The sequence below is a fragment of the Podarcis tiliguerta genome (genome assembly GCF_965153285.1).
Source record: "Podarcis tiliguerta genome assembly, chromosome: 8".
Taxonomy (NCBI): Eukaryota; Metazoa; Chordata; class Lepidosauria; order Squamata; family Lacertidae; genus Podarcis; species Podarcis tiliguerta.
In genome coordinates this window covers 386,234-404,423 of record NC_139541.1, presented here as the reverse complement: position 1 = coordinate 404,423, position 18,190 = coordinate 386,234, and the positions used below count along the sequence as shown (strand labels likewise).

General features: G+C 41.7%; 1 protein-coding gene across 3 annotated transcripts in view; it reads left to right on the top strand.

Moving 5' to 3' along the window:
* The window catches only part of ZMAT4 (zinc finger matrin-type 4), a 246,193-nt gene that overhangs the window by 149,976 nt on the left and 78,027 nt on the right, over positions 1-18,190 (top strand). For all 3 annotated transcript variants that reach the window (XM_083456650.1, XM_083456651.1, XM_083456649.1), the window contains exon 4: positions 8,067-8,223. In XM_083456650.1, coding sequence (XP_083312776.1) covers positions 8,067-8,223 — 157 coding nt within the window. The remainder of the gene's footprint in view (positions 1-8,066; positions 8,224-18,190) is intronic.

Here is an 18,190-nt window from a genome sequence, read left to right as displayed (position 1 = left end):
GGCATGACCTTTGAGAATGCCTGCTGCTTCTGTGCAGCTCCTTCCTACACTACGGAAGCAATGTCAGAAGGCCCAAATTTGGGAGAGGATGAGAGTACCCTGGGCAGCAAGGCAGGCCCTATCATTAGGCAGGGTGAGAAAACCGCCTTAGGTGGCAGGTGCGGGGCAAGGGGGCAAGGGGTGAGCATTCCCTCTACTGCCTACACAGCCTAATTTGGCTCTTATATGTAGAAAGGGAGGGACCATCTCACCTGTTGCTTCAGGGAGCAAAATAACTTGGACCAGTCCTAATGTGCAATGATGGTAAGGGGCAAATGCTGTGATCTCCTCAACCATATGTTGTCGAACTCACTTGTTACTGAAGCTGCAGTGCTGCAAATATAACTTTATTCCAGCCTGTTTTGGTAGTTCACCTTTTAGTGGAATAGGATTGGTCTTTTTATTCTTGGTGACGGGTGAATACTTTTTATTATTCTTATGGTTTATTCTATGTTATGAATTTTGAAGTTTGTTAAGTTTTTCAGTACTTGAATATTTTGTAAGTTGCTTCTTTGAGGTATTTTGTAAAAAATGATGAGAAATATTAATATTGATATTACTAACAATAGCAATAGCAACAACTTGAGCAGAGTCTCTAAGAGATATTCCACCCATTGTGCAGAATGTGGCAGTAAAAGTGAGGTATTTTTACACTTCAAAAATCCTAGCATTTTTGCATAGTTTTGGGTGGAAGATGAACTGCTGTGGAACAGAAACAGTGCTGCATGCAATGATACAGAAGATAAACGCTAATGGCACCTCAGAGTCACCACTTGTCTTGTGCTGGGGGTGTCTTTCCATTTCCCTCAGTAGTATGTACATTTTTACAGTTCAGGCTCCCCCCCCCCCACAAATTTTTACTAGTTTTCAAACAATTTAACAAATCCAATTCAATTTCAGTACAATATTCCCTTAAAATTTTGACTTCCCACCCTTACTTCCATGATGTTTCTATTCAAATCATTCATCTACGCCCACAAATGTAATATTTAGCTAAAACATGTATCCTACATTACATTCATTTATCATTCTCATTCCTTTTATATTTCAAGTCCGGCCTGCAATTTCATTTGACTAATATTTTCCTCAGTTAATTCAAAAAAGTTCTCTTATTTTTGCTGTCAATTTTGCCATTTCCATATAGTCCAATAATTTCAAATCCCACTCCTCTTTTGTTGGAACTTCTTCTTTCCGTTTCTGTGCCTAGAGATTTCTGGCTGCGGTGGTGGCATACATAAACAATTTAAGCAACTTTTTGGGACCTGTGTCACTATTATTCCCAGTGCTTTTTTTTCTTAAAAAATGTTTGGGGGGTTCTCTCATTTTGACTCAAGAAAATCACCATTTTATAGTTCAAATTGGGGGAAATAAATACAGTATGTGGGGAAAAACACTGCCTTTAGCTCAGCATCCCACTAAAAAAAGAGGGCGGGAGACTGCGGTCCCTCAGTGGCTCAGCGTTCAGAAGAAGCCACCTTCATCCAAACAGCAGCAGCAGCAGCAGCTGTAGTAGCACCAAGCTGTGCCAGGGACTCTGTGAGGGGCGGTGGGGTTAGAGGGGAGAGACAGCAGGTCGCCCTCTTAAGTCGCATGCACACAGGCACTGCCACGCATCCCTCACGCCCTCTCACAGAGCTTCTGCTCAACATCTCCCACCTCAGAGACGCTCCTCATGAGCCGCTGAGAGGCCGCCCTGCCTCCAGTCTGCTTCCATTCAGCCTTAGGCGCGTGCGCGCCCAGGAGAAAGTGGTGCATGGGGGCGGAGAGAGAGGATGCCACTGGCAGCATTCCCTCAGTCACTCCACTCGGTGCCAATGCGCCCCCGCCCCCTCTCCCAAAGGCCAGCCAGGATCCCCAATTAAATACGATGCGCTAAGGAAAAAAAGGAACTCACCCACAAAGAGGATGCCTCATCCTCTTTCTGCAGGGCTTGTTAGCTACCCAAATCCCCCACTACTACTGCTGCTCCTCCAAATGTTTAGGGGTACTCGCCCCCCGTGTCCCCCCAGAAAAAAGCACTGATTATTCCCAAAATAAATACTTCAGACTTTTTGCTAATGTCTATTTTAAACATTTCTTCAATTCATTATGTATCATTTCCCAAAAGCCTGCCACTTTTTTACAAGTCCACCACATATGAAAAAATGTCCCTTCAGACTGTTTGCATTTCCAGCATTTACTTGAAACAATCTTACACATCTTGGCCAGTTTATTAGGTGTTAAGGACCCACCTGTATATCATTTTCAAATCATTTTCCTTATACATTATACAGGCAGTATATTTCATATCTAATTTCCACAACTTTTCCCATGCCACCATATCAATATTATGTCCCAGATCTTTAGCCCAATGTATAATTGCGGGCTTAATCAGTTCATATTTTGTTTCTCATTCTAATAACGTTTTATACATTTTCAGAATCAGTTTTTCTTTGCCTTCTGGCACTCTTAATTCAAATTCAGATATTTGGTCTATTAAACCATATGTCCTATCTTTCTTAAATAATTAATTTACTTGGTGGTATTAAAGCCATCTCGTCACCCATTCCTGAATTTCTTCCTGTGTTTTCAATTCACAACCATCTCCAGAAAACCTCTCTCTCTATGTACCCCATTCTGCTTCCATAGTCAATTTATTTTGAGCACATGCCTTTGTTGGAAACAACCGCAATGGTGTTTTCCTTCAAGAATTTTTTTATATTGGATCCGCACGCTATACAAACTTCTTCTTATAACATGATTTAAAAATTCTCTGTGGATCTTGACTTTCTCCTACCATAAATATGCATGCCACCCATAACCTTCTACATCAAGTAACCTTGTGTTTTTCAATACCATCCATTCCCTCATCCAACTCAAATGGGCTGCTTCAGAGTATAATTTTAGGTCTGGCAGTGAAAACCCTTCTTTTTCTTTAGCATACGTTAAAGTTTTAAATTTATTCCTGGATTTTTTCCCCTGCCAGATAAATTTAGATAGTTCTTTTTGCCATTGTTTGAAGCAGTTCATATTACTTATTACTGGTATTGTCTGGAATAGGAAAGACATCTTAGGGAGCGCATTCATTTTTATAGCCGATGTTCTTCCCAACAATGAAAACTTCCTTCTTTATCATCTTAGCAAATCTAATTTCATGCTGTTCCAAACTTTTGCATAATTATTTTAATATAACACTGCATTTTTATTTGTTATACATATACCTAAATATTTCACTTTTTTCCCCTCCTTTACCCCAAGTTCTCTTGCAGAACTTTTCTCATATGCTGATCCATAGTTTTCACCATTTTAGTTTTATCCCTATTAGTATAAAAACCAGCTAAATCACCAAATTGCTTTATCATTTCAAATAGCTTTATCACATTAACCAAAGGGTTTTCCACAAAAAGAACTACGTCATCTGCAAATGCCCTTAGTTTATAGGTTTGTTGTCCAATTTGGACACATCACAGCATTTCACTTTCTCTTATGTTCCTAAAGTTCAGGCTTACCATTTCACAAATCTGATAGGGCTTGGTGAATATTCATTACATATAAATCGGGCTTCCTTGCTGCATTTGTCATCCAGAACACTGAGCTTGAATGCAATGGAAGCCCAGCATGGGTATGTATTTTTGGCTGGAAGGCTGCTAATTTTTGTGATCTTTTTAAAAACAAACTAATCTCCTAGAGTTTTAATTTTTAATGTAGCTGGAAGCATCTTCTAATTTATGACAGGTTCTATTTGCAGGTGGTCTAACTGTCATGGCTGTTACTGATGGAAGCTGTGCTTGTGTTTATGGAGTGAGAGAAAGATGGCAGAATAACTAAATAAGAGGTGCCCAACATAAAGGGCCTCAATATGGCATGCAGCTCACCTCTCACACTCAAAACATGTCCATTATTTTCAGGGCCAATAATGGTAGACTGGATCCACGGTCTTTCAAAGGGATTCCAGAAACCTCAAGTGATCCAGAATATGGAGTCCAGATGTCATGGACTGGTTGGATGCAGGGGAATGGTGGGAGGAACCAGCTGAGGAACCGCCAAGGGAAGAAGGCTCAGAGCATGGGGAGCGGTGGTGGGACAATGATGAGTGGTCAGAGGGAAAAGACTGGGAAGAGGAGGTGTCACTGAAGGGGTAACAGGGCTTAGTGAGCTGGGAGAGTGTGTGGCAGGGAGAAGTCCAGAATCGGAGGGTGAAGCTGAAGCAGGGGAGGGAAGCCAAGAGGCAGAGAGGAGTCAGGCTGGAGAAGGTGTCTCCTCCTGCTGCTGCAACAAGCTCCCCTCTCTCCTGGTCTCCCAGAACCAGAAGAGGCATGAAGTAGAAGGAGCAAAGACAGGAGGCACACAGGCACAGTCTTTGATTGCTTGGGGGAAAACCAGAAGAGGAGGAGACAAAGACAGCTGTGGGGAGGTGAGGACCTTTCGTCTTGGTAATTGATCCATGCAGCAAGACCTAGTGGGGATGAGTTCCTGCGCTCATTAGGCCTGACACTCTGCCAAATCTGTGCAGATCCTGTTCTTGTTAATAAAGGGTTAACTCCAACGTGTACAGTGCGATTTACTGCTGGTGTACTCCTGTCAACAGACTATTATCTGGGCCTAAAGATTGGAGCAGTCGTTTCTGATCTTATGCCATCTCCATTGGTCATCTGTTTAAGCTCAATTTAAAGCACAATTTAAAGCATTATTACTATTACTATTTAAGCATATTAGTGATTTTTTACTTATAAGTCTCCAAGTGACTTGCATTGGAAAACATATACATAAAAACATTATGCCACAGAAAAGAAGAGAAATTCATATAAACATTAACAGTCAATATAACATATTAAAACATGATGATACTCCACCCAAGAGAAATAGAAAATTTTGGTACCACCCTAGCAATGAAATGACCTGCAACCCTCCCTAGACCAGAATAATAAGACACATCAACATGGCAATTTTGTTTAAATGGCAATCCATGCCAGCAGTGTCATTTTGGTTGATTTCCCTTAAAAACTCAACAACTTTTCTGTCCGGATTTTCACTGTTTGAAATATGGCAACTCCAGTCTAGCAGCTCGGCTGTCCTTGCTGAGAGAGCAACCAAAATGCAGAGCAGGGAGAGATGGCAAAGGTTTACCTACTCTGCTGTTGTCCTGGCTTCTGCTTCTCCCATGTAGCTGTTGTGTATAAATGGCCTCTCGAAATTCATCACCACTGTGTGTGGACAAAGGAACTGGGAGGACTAAACTGGGAGGGACAGGATCTAGGAGTCTTGGTTGACCACAAACTTGACATGAGCCAACAGTGTGACGCGGCAGCTAAAAAAGCCAATGCAATTCTGGGCTGCATCAATAGGAGTATAGCATCTAGATCAAGGGAAGTTATAGTGCCACTGTATTCTGCTCTGGTCAGACCTCACCTGGAGTACTGTGTCCAGTTCTGGGCACCACAGTTCAAGAAGGACACTGACAAACTGGAACGTGTCCAGAGGAGGGCAACCAAAATGGTCAAAGGCCTGGAAACGATGCCTTATGAGGAACGGCTAAGGGAGCTGGGCATGTTTAGCCTGGAGAAGAGGAGGTTAAGGGGGGATATGATAGCCATGTTCAAATATATAAAAGGATGTCACATAGAGGAGGGAGAAAGGTTGTTTTCTGCTGCTCCAGAGAAGCGGACACGGAGCAATGGATCCAAACTACAAGAAAGAAGATTCCACCTAAACATTAGGAAGAACTTCCTGACAGTAAGAGCTGTTCGACAGTGGAATTTGCTGCCAAGGAGTGTGGTGGAGTCTCCTTCTTTGGAGGTCTTTAAGCAGAGCCTTGACAACCATATGTCAGGAGTGCTCTGATGGTGTTTCCTGCTTGGCAGGGGGTTGGACTCGATGGCCCTTGTGGTCTCTTCCAACTCTATGATTCTATGATTCTATGATTCTAATTTCTTAAATTCCTCCAGGGGGAACAGAAATTTCTTTTCCCCCGCTCCCAAGGTTTGTTTTAGGTTTTTTGGTGGGATGTCAGGGCAAAGGGCAGAAGCTGTCAGGCCACCATTTTACATCCTTCACAATGCTCTGGATGTTGTGTGTCATTATGGGGTGTTGTTGCTTCTTTGGGTCAGGGAACAGCATCCACTATGATTAGATGGTAGACTATATTCAGCTGTAATTTTGCAGCATGGTCTTCTCTTTCTGGGGAGGGGGACACAGTGAGAAAAATAAAAACATCTCAGGCCAACACTCCTTGAAAAATGTCCTTGAGAAATTTGGGCTCAAGCTTAGCATAATGTGTTTGATACAAGCTTGCAGCATCAGTGTTACCCACACTGGGGGATGCTTTGGGGGGTGTAAGAGGCAGCTCACAGGAAATGAGTCCACTGTCAAAGCTGTCCATCTATTCCAGCTTAACCCGGTTTTCTGCTACCTGTCCCTGTTTGACTTCTGAGGATGCTTTTTGAAAATGCTGATGAAGTATACACTTGTGTGCTAGAGTCTTGTAAGCATTGTCTCCTCTCCTGAGCCTCAAACGTTTGAGCAGGACAAGGATGCATCTATTGTCCATCTGGCTGGGAAACCCAGCCAGATGGACAGGGTATAAATAATAAAATTGTTGTTGTGGTTATTTAAATTGTGGTGGGGAATTTTTTTTTACCCAAGGGCCACATTCCCTCTTGGGCAACCTTCTGAAGACCATAGTGAGGCCTGTAGGGCTGCATTTGTCCCCTCAGCCAGGGAGTTGCTAGCCCTGATTTAGATGCAGGCAGATGAAGGTATGAGAACCCTCAGCTGCTGAAGTGGCTTGCAGACAGTTCCTCTGCTGTTTCTGTTGGAAGTTTGGGTGTGATCCAGCGTGCAGAAAAGGGTCTGCGTGGTGCTTAAGCAGAGTAAGGGGCCTCCAGATTCACAGGCTAACCCTGTACCTTTAACTTGTATGCTAACTTCTCTCTGCCCTTTGAAATTTAGACTGATAATGTGTTAGCTTATATCCTTTTTACAACTGCCTCCTACTCTTGGATGTATTTTCTGAGAACAAAGGGGCAAGCATGGCTTCTTTGTTTCTCCAGCTACTTAGCTAGCTAGGACTATAGAACTATTTCTCATCAAGAATGCACTTCCCTTAATAAACACAAACATTCTTATTTGGAGCCAGGCCAGGGCTAGTCTTCTTACCTTCCTAGCTAGGTAATTTCACTGACAAGGCCATGCTTCTAGGTCCAACAGTTTCCATGTTGGCAGGAATGCAACAAGTAATTGTTCTTTATATCAGGCAGCAGTGTTGCATCCTTTTTTGTTGCCTGGGGCACATGCCCCAAGCAGGGCATGGAGGGTCAACAGAACCCACCACGCCAGGCCAGCCCTTGCCACCAACACCATGGGGTGTATGTGCCAGTTCAGCCCTGCCCACCAGAACCAAGTGGGGCTGTGCTGTGTCACTGCCCATCCATGCAAGGAGAAGCCTGGCTGGCTGACATGGCCCTTGGCAGGCAATCCTCCCCCCTGACGCTGGCTGGGCAGCTATTCAGCCAGGCTCCAAGGCCCACAGACACCGGCAGCAGGCAGGGTGGGACGGGGATCCCTGTGGGGGGCACTTGGCTTGTGCCTAATAATAATAATAATAATAATAATAATAATAATAATTTATTATTTATACCCCTCCCATCTGGCTGGTATTTATTGTAAAATACAATAAAAACCAGACATTAAAAACTTCCCTAAACACGGCCTGGGCTACAGCCCCCCTGCCCCCTCCCACTATACCCCTGATATCAGGGGTAGCCAACCTGGTGCTTTCCAGATGTTGATGGGAGCTGGAGTCCAATAACATCTGGAGAGTCCCACATTAGCCACTTGCCTTTCATCCCAGCCCACTTCTCCTATTCCTCCCCCCTTTCAGATGCCTCATGATTTCAGGCGGATGTCTGAAATGGATCCGTCAGACCCAGAGTCCTCAAAATCCAGCCCCAAGATCTGGTAGTACCAGAATTTGCATTTGAGTCTGGCCCTCTTGCGACTGCTGCCTTTGACATGCATAACATCTTTGCTTCTTCCTTCTCATCCTCCAGGGCAGCGACAATGAATCGGTGGATAAGAACAAATGCTGTACGCTCTGTAACATGTCCTTTACTTCAGCCGTCGTGGCTGAGTCACACTATCAAGGGAAAATTCATGCCAAAAGATTGAAACTGTTGCTAGGAGAGCAGCCAACGTTAAAGGCCACAGGTAGGTCCAAATACATTGACGATAAAGGCTTTCCTTTCCCCCCTTTTCTTCTTAAGGAGTGGAATACTCTGTCTTTTTGGATCCATGCATCAGTTTCCTGTTAAGCAGAGGTGAGGGTGGCACTTTGACTGGCCTTGTGGATTCGGGACAGCAGACAAGAAGCACAGAAAGAAAGTTGAAGGAAAGCAGCTATTCATTGCTCGCTTTGCTGTGGCAATCTTAGAAACACCCATCCATACAGCCTCACGAGGACCCCCTTTATTCCTGTAGATGCCACTCAAAAAGTGTCTCTGTTTCCCTATTTTCTGAACACTTGCTTGTAAAATGGAAGCTGTTGCTGTACCCTCTGGCCATGTATAACCAATTCTGGAACTGCCTTTAATTGACATCTCAACAAAGACGTTTATTTCTCCTTCCAGCACTCATACAGAATATCATTTTGCTCTTTGCTGCTGGTGGAGAATCTAGTCTTTCTTCCTCCTTTTTTTAAAGCGGGAGGGAGATGGGTTGGTTTCTTGCATTTTGCCATATTTGCTTGCTCCCACTGTGCCTTCAGTAATGCAGACCCTCTTAACTCTCACATTTAGAAAAGTCAAATGTCAGTGATTGTTTGCAAACCTTTCCCCCCCTCTCTCACAGTACTAGAACTCACAGCCACCCAGGGAAGCTGAAGTGAGAATTGAAGCTACAGGGAATCAGGCAGAGGGCCTTCTTGGCGCCCTCCCTGTTGAACACCCTCCCTTCAGAGGTCAAGGAGATAAACAACCACACAACCTTTAGAAGACATCTGAATTCAACCCTATATAGCGAAGTTTTTAACGTTTAACGTTTTGTTATGTTTTTGCATATTCTGTAAGCCCCCCAGAGTGGCTGGGGCAACCCAATCAGATGGGTGTGGTACAAATAAAACAACAACAACAATGCAACAATGCAAACAATTTGCAACAATGCAAATACAATACAGAACCCACCTAAATCTAACAGAACCCACCTAAACCTACCTATGCCTGGTTTAGGCACAGCACAGCCACTGGGAAGTACATAATTCTTCCGCTTCATCAAATATAAATTCTGAGGTTACTACTGCCAGCTTTGGCAATGGCTGCTAGCCTAGTTCCCTGCAGGGCAGAAGCAAGATGATAAACAAAGAGTTGTCTGCCCAAAAGAGCAAAACTTTTAGCTTTATGGCCCAAGACATAGTGAAACAACTTCTCTCTTATGCTATCTGGTGATAAACTTTTGCAGATTTACAGAGATGTGGCAATGTCTTATTTATTTACAAGGTGCCAGACACACCCACACCCACACACCCACACCCACAGCCACAACTAATAATCAGATATGCTAGCAAGGGGAGAGGAGAGAAGAGGGTCATTCCTTTTCTTTAAGCTGTGCAGAGTGCAAAGCATTTTTTTTCTCTTTAAATGCTATGGTAGCAACTCCTGTGCATGTAAAAGGGAAAACTTGGACCAGATAGAAAGGGGTGAGGAGAGAGCAGCTGTAGCACAAATCGGCTCTCTAGGATGGAGGAATAGTGGCGTACTGCGGCTTTTTGGCACCCAGGGTCTTCTAATGCTGACGCCACCAGGTACTGAGAGGATGCAACAGGCGCCCTGCGGGGAACCAAGCTGCGCCAGGGCCAGGCCTTTGGGGCTGGGATGGTGCCTCCTTCTCCTAGAGAGAGAGGAGAGCACGGCTCCACACCAGCCAGCCAGGCTTCCCCTGGTGCAGCTTCCCTCTCCATAGGTTGCCTGTTCATGGAAGAACCTGGTTACGCCCTTTTGCACCCTCAGAATAATGTGCCAGGGCCGACCACACCACAGCCCCAGTCACCCTATGGCAGTGTGGAGGAATCCTGCAAGAGTCAGACAAAAGAGGGTTCCTTCTTCACAGAACGCATCATTAATCTAGGGATGCGGCAATGGCCACTTGTTGAAACAGTTTTGAATTAAGATTAGGCTGTGCACATTTAAATCCCATTACCTCCCCCAAAGAATCTTGGGAGCTATAGTTTTTTAAGGGTGTTGAGAATTGTAGGTCTATGGGGATAAACTACAGTTCCCATGATTCTTGGGGGAAAGTCATGTGCTTTAAGTGTGCATTACTGTAAATGTATGGTGTGTACATAGCCTTAGACAACTCCAGATTGGGGGACAGATGGCATTAGTAACAAGGGCTTTATAGAAACTCCCTGTTCAGAGGCAGCAGATTTCAAGAAGAGTCGCGGCTCAGTGGCTTTTTCACATGGGAAGGTCCCAGGTTCAATCCCCATCATTTCCAGGTGGGGCTCAGAGGGATTCTGTTTTGAAACACAATGGAGTTGCTGCCAGTTTGTGTAAAGAGTTCTGAGCGGGATGGACCAATGGTCTGACTCTGCATAAGGCAGTTTCCTATGTTCCTTTGTTATAATGCACCAACTCATAGGACAAATATAATTTATGATGGTATAACAAAATCATTAAAATACCATAGAATAATAAAATGCAGAAGGTTATTCAAATTCACTCTCTTAAAAATGTTTGATGAAACAACAATGTTTTCTGCAGGTGGCGAAACAATCAGAATTGTCTGATTTCAGTAGGATGTGACTTTGTACAATTGGCCATGCAAAGGCCAGAGGTTTCCACACCTCACCACCCCAAGTCCAGGCAGGGCAGAGGCACGGCCACAGTTGAGCGGGCCAACCAGGCTAAAATTGCTAAAATGAGAATAATAATAATACTGTGGGAGAGGGGTATTCTTTTTGCTTGTTACTGTCACACATTTTTATGTTTTTATATTGTGAACCACCCTGTGATCCTCGGGTGAAGGGCAAATTCAATTAATTAATTAATAACAGCAACAAGTGTCGGTCCATTAGGAGGGCTTCTCCAGGTGAATTGCAATAATCTGAGTGGTGCCTAATGGACAAGGAGGTGCTTCAGGTGAATTTAATGGTGAGGATTTATGTTCCGAAAGGCAGCATATTGGAACAAATAAATTCATGTGCATGCAATTGTGCAGCAGCCTGGCTCACATTAGTCTCTCCCTCTCTTGGAGTTGGAGAAATCATGCAGATCCCGTCCTCCAGGCCACCACATGCTGGAGGCTAAGTGTGTGACAGAGGGGAGGAGGTTCACCATGTTATTTAAGCCCTGCTCCTCCCAGAAGCATGTTTCTACCACAAATGCTATTTAAGCATTGCTCTTGGCTTGATGTGTGACCTAGAGTTCAGATCCAAGACAAATAGTAGGATGATTTTATTAATTAGCATTTCCCTTCTCCTTCCTCTCCTCCTCCTTTGTAGATCTACCATAGCAACAACAGTTATGCGACAAATAGACAAGGTCGTTGCTTTGTAGGGAAGTTGAGTACTAAGGAATAAAGTCGGGTAATTGGAAGGGAAGAGCAAATGATGCCATGGAAAAGAAAATGTCCCTATCCTTTCACTGCCAAATGCTCCAAGGATCTCAATTTGCTAATGAGCAATGGTCTCACCAGTAGGGCAGTTCCTCTCTTTCACCCTCACTGCCTCATGGGTTGCAGCTTTAGAACAATAATAATAATTGGAGGAGAGGGGAAGCTTGCCATCCAAAACACTCAGAACCTAAAAAAAAAATTTTCTTTTGGAAAGAAGAAATTAATATGGCTACAAATGATTTTATAGCAGGGGTGGGGAACCTGGTGCCTTCCAACCATTGTTTGACTCTAATGGTCTGAAATGATATAAGATATAATAGAAGTTGAGTTTAAAACACAGACCTTTTTAGCCTATTGCTGAATGTTTGAATGCCTTTTGAGTCCATGGCTCCCTTGACCAACCACATTCTTTCTGCAGCTCCCCTGTGGGAACTGCTTACACTGGGGCTCCATTACAGATTGTGCGTATGTGGGGATTCCTGTAGCACCCTGCCCCTTTGGGGCAACATTTATGGTGCACATGTAAAGTGGGAGCGCGCATGCTGACAGGAACCCAAGCAAGACCACTGTTCTGCAGGTCCCAGCTGACACACTGCACATGACAGCCCAGCTTGCCTTTTCTGAAATTAGTGTCCTCAATCTCCCCAGGGTGCCATGGTGCACTGGTTCGACAACCAATGGCCTATACAGTGGTACCTCTGGTTACGTACTTAATTCGTTCCGGAGGTCCATTCTTAACCTGAAACTGTTCTTAACCTGAAGCACCACTTTAACTAATGGGGCCTCCTGCTGCTGCCGTGCCAGTGGAGCATGATTTCTGTTCTCATCCTGAAGCAAAGTTCTTAACCCGAGGTACTATTTCTGGGTTAGTGGAGTCTGTAACCTGAAGAGTATGTAACCTGAAGCATATGTAACCCAAGGCACCACTGTATTTAACAGTCTGCTAATGCTAATGTTAATGTTTGATTTTATTTTGTTGTAAACCGCTTAGACTTTTCATTACAATTAAGTGGTGCATGAATTTTGTTTAATAAAACAAATAAATAGTGACATGCAGAGGGTTACATTTGCCCAACCCCTGACCTAGAGGAAGGATGTATGCCGTTTCCTTGTGAAAAAGTCATGGTTATGCATGTTGGACATGTTTCTGGCAGTGGGGGTTCCTCTGCGCTTCCAGACTCAAATGATCAAGGCTCCATCAAGTTTATGTTTTCTCTAGATCTGATCTCATTGAAGTTCAGACAGAATGCCTTCTTTCATGTATCAGATTCAACCTGAAAATACAACTCTTTGAGCCTTCTTCCAATCAAGGTGTTTGTTGAGAAACTACATGGCTGTTAGACATTTTGCCTTAAATCAAGTTTGATGGAATCTGGCCAGAGCACGTAGCCATTCATAGTCAGATTTTATTGTGGACTCCATGGGTTTGAGGACCAGGAACTGTTTAGTCTCAGTGAGCTACCTATGCTATGCTATGCCACTGTGGGATTGTGGAAGAGGGTACGTCAGGCCCTCAAGTCTCTCCCCAGTCCCACTGCTTCCTAATCCCACCACCTCTTCCCAAGTCACACCCTTCCCATGTCCTGCTTTTCACCTTCTTTCTTTTTTTTAACATAATTTTTATTGAGTTTTCCATACAGTGGTACCTCAGGTTAAGTACTTAATTCGTTCCGGAGATCTGTTCTTAACCTGAAACTGTTCTTTATATATATATAAAGAACAGTTTCAGGTTAAGAACAGATCTCCGGAACGAGAGATATATATATGATATTTTTATTAAGTTTTACAATAGGTGAACAAAGATTAAGACACAATACAACAAACCAAGAGAAAAAAAAGAAAGAAAAGAAAGAAAGAGAATACAACAACATACAAACACCAAACAACAAAAAATACAAAAAGGAAAAAATAAAGACATTAAAAGCATTAAAAGCAATTTTTCTCTCCTTATATTCTTTGCATTAACTTGTTTCTGCGACTTCCCCAGACCTCCCTTCTCTGTATTCCAGGTCATATATTCTGTCAGCAAATTCCTTCCCTCTATCATATTTTGATTTCATCATTTATCTTAATGTCCTAATATAATTACTTTTCCATATATCTTAGAACATTAATCTTTCTTAAACTTTAAATTTTTTACTAATAACCTTTTGCATTCAATCTGATGTCATCAAACATTCATTATCTTATAGTGTTTCTGTAAATAGTCTTTAAACTTCCTCCAATCTTCCTTCACCGTCTCTTCTCCCTGGTCTCTGATTCTGCCAGTCATTTCTGCCAATTCCATATAGTCGAAGACTTTCATCTGCCATTCTTCCAGCGTGGGTAATTCTTGTGTCTTCCAATACTGTGCGATGAGTATTCTTGCTGCTGTTGTAGCGTACATAAAGAATGTCCTATCCTTCGTATGTACCTGTTGGTTGACCATGCCCAGGAGAAAGGCCTCTGGTTTCTTTGGGAATGTGTATTTAAACACTTTTTTCAGTTCATTATAGATCATCTCCCCGAAGATCTTAATCCTTGGGCACGTCCACCAAAGGTGAAAGAATGTACCTTCAGTTTCTTTACATTTCCAGCATTTGTTATCGGGCAAGTGATAGATTTTTGCTAGCTTGACTGGTGTCATGTACCATCTGTATATCATTTTCATAATATTGTCTCTTAAGGCATTACATGCCGTAAATTTCATACCAGTGGTCCATAACCGTTCCCAGTCAGCTAGCATTATATTATGACCAACATCTTGTGCCCACTTAATCATTACTGATTTCACTTCCTCATCCTGTGTATTCCATTTCAACAGCAAATTATACATTCTTGACAATATCTTAGTTTTGGGTTCTAACAATTCTGTTTCCAATTTTGATTTTTCCACCTGGAAACCAATTTTTCTATCCAATTTGTATGCCTCCATTATCTGATGGTAATGAAGCCAATCGCAGACTTTGCTTTTTAATTTGTCAAAACTCTGCAGTTTCAATTTATCTCCGTCTTGTTCTAGGATCTCCCAATATTTTGGCCAATTGGCCTCCATATTGAGTTTTTTTAGTGCTTTTGCTTCCATCGGAGACAACCACCTTGGAGTCTTATTTTCAAGTAGATCTTTATACCTCATCCAAACATTAAACAATGCTTTCCTGACAATGTGAATTTTGAACATTCTATGCACTTTGACCTTGTCATACCATAGATATGCATGCCAACCAAACACATTATTGAATCCTTCTCAATCCAGTATGTCTGTATTTTCAAGAAGTAGCCATTCTTTCAGCCAGCAAAAAGCTGCTGCTTCATAGTAAAGTTTCAAGTCTGGTAGGGCAAAGCCTCCTCTTTCCTTTGCATCTGTTAATATTTTAAATTTTATCCTTGGCTTTTTGCCCTGCCAGACAAATCTAGTTTTGTCTTTCTGCCACTTCTTGAAACAGTCAATTTTATCAATGATCTGTAATGTCTGGAATAAAAACAACATTCTTGGCAATACATTCATCTTTATCACAGCAATACGACCCAATAGAGAGAGTTTCAAATTAGACCATGTTTCTAGATCTTTCTTTATCTCCATCCAACATTTATCATAGTTGTCTTTATATAAATTCCCATTTTTTGGAGTCATAGTGATTCCCAAATATTTCACTTTTTTCACCACTGTCAAACCTGTCTCATTCTGAAACCTTTCTTTCTCAATTTCTGTTAAATTCTTCGTCAAAACCTTAGTTTTTGTTTTGTTTAATTTAAAACCTGCCAATCGACCAAACTCTTGGATCAGTTCTAAAACTCTTTTCACACTAGATTCTGGCTCCTGTAGTGTCAGAACCAGATCATCTGTGAATGCTCTTAATTTATATTGTTTAGCTCCGACCTAACCTGAAACTGTTCTTAACCTGAATCACCACCTTAGCTAATGGGGCCTCCTCCTGCTGCTGCTGCTGCCGCCGCGCCAGTGGAGCATGATTTCTGTTCTCATCCTGAAGCAAAGTTCTTAACCCGAGGTACTATTTCTGGGTTAGCGGAGTCTGTAACCTGAAGCATATGTAACCTGAAGCGTATGTAACCCAAGGTACCACTGTATTTCATTTTAATTCAATACACATATTCACAACATATATTATTTGCTCTAAGAGAACATTGACCTCCCTCCCTTCCCTCCCTCTTTTCTGACTTCCCTATGACATTAACATATCTATCACATTTCCATAATCACTTCTTTACTTTATATCAACATTTAAAAATCACTCTCTCATTTGTAAATTAGCATCTTAATTTCACATTACTAAACATTTCATGTTAAAGCTACAAACGTTTTCAGATAAGTACAATTTTTTTCAAATAATAAATAAATTTACTCCAGTCCTTTTGAAATCTTTCATCGGATCGATTCCTGATTTTCCCCGTCAACTTCGCCAACTCCACAAATTCTGCCATCTTTATCTGCCAGTCCTCAAGTGTGGGGAGTTCTTGCTGTTTCCATCTTTGGGCCAGGAGGATTCTTGCTGCCGTTGTGGTGTACATGAATAAATTTACATCTTTTTTATTAATTTCTTCACTAATTAGCCCCAGAAAGAATGCCTCTGGTTGTTGTTTTTTTACTAAAGTTGTATTTTAGTATCCTTTTTAATTCATTGTAAACATTATCCCAGAAAACCTTAACTTTGGTGCAGGTCCACCACATATGTAGGAAGTTCCCTTCCTTCACCATACATTTCCAGCATGATTTATCCTGACACCTATACATTTTAGCAAGCTTACTCGGGGTAATGTACCAACGATACATCATCTTCATTAAGTTCTCTTGGAGAGCCACACATGCAGTAAATTTGATTGTTTTATTCCACATTACTTCCCATCTCTCAAAATCAATATTATGTCCCAAATCCTGTGCCCATCTTATCACACTCTTTACCTCCTCATCCTTTGTATTCCACTCTAATAGTACCTTGTACATTTTTGACACCATTTTCTTTTTACTACACAACAGTTCTGTCTCAATTTTTGATTTAGTGTTACCAAATCCATTACTTTTATAATCTTTCCTAAAGACATCTTGCAATTGGTGGTACTGTAACCAATCAGTTAGCTTCCATCAACTCTTCAAATGATTTTAATTTTAATTTACCATTGACTTCCACCAATAAATCTCTATATGTCGCCCATTCCTTCGCCATATTCTTCTTTTTTACTGCAAATGCCTCTAGTGGTGAAATCCACCAAGGGGTTTTGCGTTCTAACAGATTTTTATGCCTATTCCATACCTCATACAAGGATTTTCTGATGATATAGTGCAGAAACCCTTTATGTACTTTTACCTTTTCATACCACATGTAAACGTGCCAGCCGAACCTGTTATCGAATCCTTCTAGATCTAATACCTCCTCATTGTCCAGTGTCATCTATTCATGCAACCAACTAAAGCAAGATGCCTCATGATAAATTTTTAAATCTCGTTGTGAGAAGCCACCTCTCTCTTTTACATCTGTCAGAATTTTGTATTTAATCCTAGGCTTCTTCCCCAGCCAGATAAATTTAGAGATTCGTTTTCGCCAAATATCAAATTGCTTTGTTCCGCATACGATGGGGATGGTCTGGAATAAAAATAACAATTTTGGGAACATGTTCATTTTAATAGCTGCGATTCTGCCCATCAGCGATAATTTCATTCTAGTCCAAATTTCTAGGTCTTGCTTTATCTCGCTCCATACCTTTTCATAATTGTCCTTGTAGAGGTTGATGTTTTTTGTTGTAAGCCATATGCCCAGGTACTTTACCTTTTTGGGGTCATTAGACGTGTTTTCATTTGTGTCTCTTCTATTTCCTTACTGTCCATATTTTTGTTAATAATTTCGTTTTGCTCTTATTAAGTTTGAATCCTGCTAGGTGACCATATTCTTCTATCCTTTCCACTGCTTCAACTGCACTAGTTGTTGGTTGTTCCAACGTCAACACAACATCATCTGCAAATGCTTTATACTTGTACTCTCTATAGCCAATTCCAATGCTCTTTATTTCTTTTGTTTTGTCTATTTTTTTCAGCAGGATTTCTAATGTTGTTATAAATAATAACAGAATAGCAGGCACCCCTTTTGATATTTCAATTCTTTCCGTAAGTGTGTTATTGATGATTAATCTGGCATATTGTTCTGAATAAATTTAATTCCATTTATAAATGTCGTTCCCATGTTCATAATTTCTAGATTTTTTTTCATGAAGTGCCAAGACACATTATCAAATGCCTTCTCGGCATCCAAGAACATATCCCTTCTGCCATCCAAAAATTCAATTATATCAATAATGTTTCTAACATTATCTTTCAGTTGTCAACCAGGCACAAAGCTGGCTTGGTTTTTCCCAATTCTCTCTCCTAATATTTGTTTATACCGATTGGCCATAATACTAGCAAATAATTTATAGTCATTATGTAGGAGAGAGATTGGTCTATAATTTTTGACTTGAGTCGGGTCTGTGTCAGGTTTAGGAAGCAGGGTGATATGGGCTTCTCTCCAGGTCTCCAGAATTCCGAGCATTTCTTATAGTATTTGGGTGTCAATCTGTCTGGGCCTGATGCCTATTACTG